Here is a 7115-nt window from a genome sequence, read left to right as displayed (position 1 = left end):
CCCGCCGGGCACCCCGCCCCGTGCCCCGGCATTTCCTTGGCTTTGTCGTTCCTGCGAGCGAAATTAAACATTAAATATTAAACATTAAATACGGACGAGCCGCGCTCCTCTCTCTCATCTCCGCCTTTTGCTCAGCCACCCGGGGCACCTCCAGCCTCGTCAAATTAGACAAACCCCACGCCGAGACTTGGCATGAGTGAGGCCGGGGCTTTGGAGCTCCTGCCGGGGGACGTTCAAAGCCTCCCCAGGCAGTTCACTCTGCTCAGCTGGTCCTTACTGCCTGGATGCACGAAGGGCTGATGGGCCCCGATTCGGGAAAAAACCTGTAATTTAAGTGTGTGCTTATGTCCCACCGTCCCGAGAGCCGGGCAGTTTCCGAGGCCTCAGCTGCTGTGCCGCAATCCCAGCTGGGGCAATAAACGCCCCACGGCCCAGCCATCATCACTCCGCTTTCCATCAGCGATGAGCAAAATACAGCGCAGGACGCAGTTCAGCATCCCAGAGAGCCGGAGACGAACAGCCGTGGGAGCATCCGGTATGGCTCGTGGTGGCTGAGACCGCATTTTGGGTTCAGGGTGACCCTTTAGAGAAGGTAAAAGAGCCTCCCCTCCATTTAAGTGGAAAATGGAAGAGTAGAGGATGGCGCAGGATAACCCAATAGGCGAGGGAGCAGAGCATGGTGCTCTGGGGCCACAGCCACAAATTCTTCCTGGTCCCAAGTCTCATTCAGCTCATCCTGGAGCTGTTCTGCAGGTGTGCTCCTCCAGGAAGGGGACAGATTCCCCCAAGCCACAGCGACTCCCTGCTAACCACAGCGACCGGGGACTCAGGAATCGCTTCCCTTTCACCTCGGGGTGAATCAGAGCACCACAACTTACAGATCGTCCTGCCCTCACAGCATCCTCCCTGTCTGCAGAGGGGACACACCAATGCTGCAGAGTTTCATGCTGGGAGAAGGGGATTTGGCTCATCTCTACAATCGCCAAAACACCCACACCGGGGTGTTGGACAGATTGTTTTGGGGTTCCTCACGCAGGATGGGGCTGCAGGACCTCCTCTTTGCATGGCTTGGGGGCCGAAAACCCCAAGGCTGTGCATGCGCAAGCAAAGCCAGGCAGACCAGACCCCCCCATATCCCAGTGACGACCCCTACTCTAATGCTCAAAATCAAAGTCAAGAGTGAGAAAAAGTCCCCTCAGCTGCTTCCTCCCCAAAATGCCGAGAATTTGGAAAAAAATAGTGCTATGCAAATGCAGTGGCATTTAGCTGTGGCCTTTTCCTGTATGCATGCGAAAGGGGGGACCTCGCTGCGGGTGCCTCCCTCCCCAGGCAAGCTGAAAGGCCACGGCAGGGACTCATGCCTTTTTAATGAAGGGGTTTGTAGGTAGGACCCCCCCGCCCCATCTGCTCTTCCGTTCACCCTGTGAAGGCTTTGATAGCAGGAGCTAATTGTCGCAAACCTCCTGGGATGGGCTGTTTGGGGACTTTGAGGAAGTCTTTGTAAGTAAGAGCAGAAGAGAGCTATGCAGGGGGGGATTAAACAGCATCTTGATTGTGTTTTCGGCAGGTCCTTCCCGAGGTCCCATCTGTGAGGTCCTTCCACAGAATTTCAGAGCTCCTCTTGCCTGCTGGGTCACAGCCCCCGAGGCTGGTCTGCCAGGGAACCCTACCTGAAGCCAGCTAATACATGCCCTGTTGACTTCAGATAACACCAAGGATTTTTTTTTTTAACCATGGTATAGCTCTAAACCCCACAACTTACAAATTTTTGTACACCAAATAGGTCAGACTTATAGTCTCGTCCAAAGCCAAAAGGACAGGCTGGCAAGACGACTTTCCAGGAAACCGTATTTATGGGCATTATTTATATGCTTAATCTCTAAATTGTGAATTAATCGCTCCCCTATTTTGCTGATGGCAGAGGGCAGGTTAAGCAGTCCAGGGCACTTAGGAAATCCTTCAAAATCTTGGAATTATTTTTACAATCCCCATTTTTTTGTAATGGTCCAAATTTTGTCAGGAGTTAACACCAGAGGCCCAATGAGCGCTCCTTGTCCTGGTACAGCTCTTGCTGGGAGCCGCATTTACCAGGGATTTGAAAGCTTAATCTATGAGTAGCAACCATCTCGTATTTCCCTCAAAACAGATGGTAAACTGCCTTTTCTAGCCTTGCCACCCAAGATGGGGTATTATGCAGCTTCATTTCCAGCAGAGAACAAGAAGAGCTATTGAACGTCTCAGCCTTTCACGCCTGTTTCTGGATTCCCCGTCCCTGTGTCAGTCGGGCATTACCTGACTGCTCACGCTTTTCATTCCAGATGTTCTGGAAATGGCTCCTTACCTGGACCCTCCTCAGCCACTGCTACTGCTGCTCCGGAGCATCCTTGGCACTTGCCCGTGTTTCTTTTTGAACTCAAATATTTTATTTTTTGCTCCTTATCTTCCCCCATGCCACAACAAGATGCTGTTTAAATGGCAGAGAGGGAAAATTTGGTCCCTCCTGGAAACTCAGTGTGTGAGGAGGGGTGGAAACAGTCCCTCATTTCTAAGCTCAGCTGCTTACCCAAGGGCTCAGGGCCGCTGCTGTTCAGTAGCCCCCAGCCTTTCCCAAACAGCTTCTGCGGGCCAGGGCATGCGGGATTCACATGGAGCGGCAGGAGGGCAGCCCACCGCCTCCCACCGCAGCCTCGAAGCCCTCGCTCCTCGCTCCTCACCCTCTGCGGGACGCAGCCAGCCGGGTTTCTGGCTTTCCAGAATCGCTGCATTTCCCTGCAAAACTCTGCAGGTGCGATGCTTGCAGGGGATTCGGGGCTTTCCCGCTAGATGGAGTCCGGGGGAAAATATAAACCTCAGCAGCGATGCACAAGGGAAGGGAAAGAAATCCCCATCTCCTGGAACGGGCTGTGGGGCTGAAAGAGAGACAGGGGAGCTGCGCTTGGGGCATCCCCTGTTCTGAATGCAAATAACGGGGACATCCCTCTGCGCCCCATGTGCCACGTTGAGCTCTTCATGGAAAAGCAGGCCTGGCTGAGCCCCAGTCCTTCTCGCCCACCGCCCCGGGGAGATGCTCGTTTGCAGCCGTCTTATTGAGCTGCTCAGCCACGGCTGGGAGCTTGCACGGAATTTGCCTGTTGGATGCTTGTGGTTCCCTGCATGTGGAGGGTTAGCATGGGGAGATCAAAAGAAGGAAAAAAGCAACTGGGCTGCTTATAGCTGTGTCTTTTGCTTCTCAGAGGTATTTGCATCTGGACTGTGAGCTCCCAGAGACCTCAAATTGGAGCCGGGCTCATACGCAGGGGTGCATGCCGCAGGGTCAGGCCCTGTGCAGCGCCAGGGCCTCCTTTCACACCCTGCTCTGCCAAGCTGCCTTCTGCAAACATCTCCGTCTGCTCCGTGGGCTCAACACCAGCACACAGCTGCTGCCAAACCCACGCCAGACCTGCCGTCCCACACACAGGGACCCACGACCCCTGCAGAAACCATCCCTGCCTGCATGTCCAAGCCATGTGGCTGCTGCCAGCCCCATAGCGAGGGGACCCACAGGACGGTTGCCCATCCTCACCGCAACCAGGCACAACCTGCCCCACCAGCCCTGACAGGGAAGCACGGCACCCCACGGGCCCCAGCCTTCGAGCTCAGCCATTTACTTGCTCTCCAGTGGAAGCCACACGCTGCTGGGGCCACATCCTGCCCCACTGGCATCCACCGGTGCAGGGGCATCACTCGACACTCAGCAGCACCCCAGGGGACCACAGGTGCCACCGGGATGGCAGGCAGGAACCGGGGCAGCCAGCCGCTCCAGCAGCTGGAAGGGATCGCAGATCTTCTCCTGGAGGGCAGAGAACAACCCGGGGCAGGATCAGACCAGAGGGAAGCAAGAGGGAAAAGCAGCATGTCCCCACCACTCGCTCCCTGCTAGTGGGGCAGCCCAAGCAGACCCCCCATAGCTAACGTGGGGGCAGCCCTCAGGTCACTCCAGCTGCTTTTTCCTGCCACGAGGAGGACGCCAAGAGCTTCTCTGGGACATCGGCTCTGCTTTTATCTGAGAAATGCCTCCTACTTGGACAGGGACCCAAGAACATCTCCCCCTCCCCAAGTACAAGGTCGTGTTTCAGGGACACACAGCTGCAGGGCGTTATCTCCCTCATGTACCAATGATCCCCGCTTCCCAGCCTCTCCTGGCCCATCTGCAGGCTGGAAGGACCACCAAGGGGAGAAGGAGAGAGGCTTCCAGCAGATAGAGGTGCTTTGTGCTGCGGGGTCAGGGCTGGCAGCCAGGGCCAAGCACATATCAGCAGCTGGGACGTGCTGGGAGAGCGATGGGGGAGGAAGGAGCCATGGGGATGGGCCATCACCTCCCTGGGGCAGAGTCTTCCCAGCCACCTCCTGGAGGAAGGATGTCTCCCTTTGGGAGACATCAAGCAGATCCAGCCATCAGCCTCGGCAGCCCCCATGGACATGTTGGGGCAGGCAAGGGGCTCTCGTGCCTGGTGGTTAGAGCAGACCCCCTCTTTGGAGGGCTCCAACCTGTGCTGGGGTGCAGTTGCCCAAACTCAGGCACCAGGCACTACCCTCGGTGCCCCATGGGCTCCTGCCTGGCCCAGAAGGACTCAGGTCTCTTGGTGTCATGCCATAGCCCCTCTGATACCCCAGGGCAACTCTGATGGCACGGGACACCCATGTCCCCATCCCTGAACCCAGCTGTGGAGCTGCCTGCTACCAGCCTTCACCTCCTTGCGACAGCAGCCCTGCGGTGCGGCAGCGTTGGCCCCGCTGCCTCGTATCAGGAACTCCTCCGCAAACCTAGAGCTCCGTAAGATCGCAGCCATCTCGGCATCCACATCCACCACCTCTCCTTCCTGGGGACAGAGGGATGGTCACTGGGCTGGGGTCCGGGGTACATGGCCCAGGGGACCCCAGCCACCCAGTCAGATGATGGGCGGGGGGCAAAAGCAGGGGCACAAAGCCTGACACAAAACCTTGAGAAAGACCCACAACGAGCAAGCAGCTGGCTCCAAACGCCCTTGTGAAACCACCACAGATGTCGGGCTCACACTTCCACCCCAATGCAATGCATGGGTCTGGCTCCCTTTCCCGTCCCTTATACAGCCCCTCTGCTCCCACCCACCGCCCCCTCTACCAAAGCTTACCCCCAAAATCACAGAGGACACTGCTGAGCAGCACTGCTTCATCAGCTCTGCCCCATCCCCAGCCCTACCGACCAGGACTGCTTGGCATCCTGGGGAGCCCCATCCCGCACCTTGAAGGTGAAGTTGGCGTCAAACACCAGCTCTTGCTCGTGCCCCACGATCCCACCGTTGTAGATGACCTGTCCTGGCCCGGTCCGGCTGCTACCTGGCACCTTGAACAGGCGGAAAGTCGCAGAGACGAAGCGGCAGTCACCTGCAAGGGAGAGGTTGGTGGGTTGGGCACCAAGCACCCGGCTGGGAACCAGCAGAGCCCGGGATCCCAGCACAGCTCCCCACAGCTGCCCGGAGCCAACGCTCCCTGGTTGGACCCTCACCAATGATGCCCTCCAGCTCCTTGTCGCCAATGGTGATGGGGCTGGCGGTGACCAGGCAAGGGGGGCTGAACCCCACTTCCTCGGCAATGTTGTACAGGTCTCTCCAGTACAGGGCTCCCGCCAGGCACTCCCCTGGCATGAGACAACAGGCATGGGTGATGGAGGCAAAGGTCTGTTCCCCCCATCCCATGTCACCCCCGCCCCAGAGCCCTACGCACCCCACAGCATGCTGTGCTTCCGGACGGTCTCACTCAAGTGCTGGCTGGCGTAGACATCGCTGAAGTACATCTCTCCCCCGGGCTGGAAGGCAGCGAGGAGTGAAGGGAGACCCCGAGAAACAACGGGACAAAAGGGGCAGGGAGAAATGGGCACCCCCCAATGCTACCCAGCTGGGCACCCTCTGCAGAGGTGCCCTCCCCTGGCTCCATCCCATATCCCTGCCTTGCTGGATCCCATTTGCTGCATCCCAGTGGCACCCCAACAGCAGGGCCACCCCAACCCCGCTCCACTCCTGCCGTGGGCGACGGCCCCAGCATTACCTTCAGCACACGGTAGGCCTCCCGTAGCACGGCCCTCTTGTCGGGGACGAGGTTGATCACGCAGTTGGAGCTGGGGAGGAGGAGACTCATTTGCACCCTCTCGTGTGCTCAGCACCACCGGCTGCTGCACATCCACCGGCTGCTGCATGTCCCATCCCTTCAATCAGGATTTGGAGGTGTCGATTTCACCATGAAACGGACAGTTTGTATATTCCCAGGATCTAGCCCAGACTCTGCCTTGCGATTTTCCCTTTCCTAACATGTGCTCCTGAAGTGGGTGACCCAGTGGGATGCGGACCCGGACCCCAGCCCACGGTCCCGGGCAGCAGCAGGACCGGGGGTGGCAGTGCTCTGTGCGGTACCTACATGACAATATCGTAGCTCTCATCGGCCAGCCCAGCGTCACCCAGCTTCTCCATGTAGCCCTGGAGGAACTCCACGTTCGGCTTTCGGTAGCCAAACTTGTCCATGTGGTAGGCAATGTGCTTCTTCGCCACCTCAACCTGGGAGGAGGAAGGGAACGAAGGTGGGGGGATACTGGGGGGTTGAGGGGAAGCCCCGGCTCCGCGTCGTACCTGGCCCTCGGTCATGTCTATCCCGGTGACATGGCCCCGCTCCCCAACCAGCTGGCTCAGCAGGTAGCAGTCTACGTTGCCCTGGGTCATGTCTATCCCTGTGACAGGGCCCTGCACCCCAACCAGCTGGCTCAGCAGGTAGCAGTCTCTGCCGCTGCCGCTGCCCAGGTCCAGGATCCGGCACGACGCCAGGCACTCGGGGATCACCAGACCGCAGCCGTAGTACCTGGGGGGATGCTGAGCTTGAGCCGGGCGGAGGTGCCCCTGCGGTGTGGCAGTCTGGGGGGCTGCAGCCCACGGGGAGGCAGCAGCGGAGGTGAGACCCCAAGGTTTACCTGGTCACCACCTCCTCGTGGACACGCTCCAAAGCATCTCTCACCGCCTTGGGAAGGGGCCTGGCCGAGGTGATGCACGCATTGGTTTTCAGGTCCTCCGACTTCTGCAGCACTTTGCCATAGTAATCCTGAGGCGGGAAGG

The 7115-nt window shown here is 58.4% G+C and overlaps 1 protein-coding gene across 1 annotated transcript; it reads right to left on the bottom strand.

The window, feature by feature from the left end:
• Positions 1-3730: 3730 nt before the first annotated feature.
• Positions 3731-7107, bottom strand: AS3MT (arsenite methyltransferase; the record flags this gene model as incomplete). The annotated part of the gene is made up of 9 exons (XM_009587610.1): positions 3731-3829; positions 4725-4859; positions 5261-5403; positions 5525-5656; positions 5743-5824; positions 6064-6133; positions 6430-6566; positions 6714-6864; positions 6974-7107. Coding segments are annotated over 9 exons (1083 nt in total), but the record flags the coding sequence as incomplete, so codon positions are not given.
• Between the last annotated feature and the right edge of the window lie 8 nt (positions 7108-7115).

This window comes from Fulmarus glacialis, unplaced genomic scaffold (assembly GCF_000690835.1).
Source record: "Fulmarus glacialis isolate BGI_N327 unplaced genomic scaffold, ASM69083v1 scaffold32031, whole genome shotgun sequence".
NCBI lineage: Eukaryota > Metazoa > Chordata > Aves > Procellariiformes > Procellariidae > Fulmarus > Fulmarus glacialis.
Note: the sequence above shows the minus strand (reverse complement) of the source record. Positions and strands in the feature narration are given on the sequence as shown.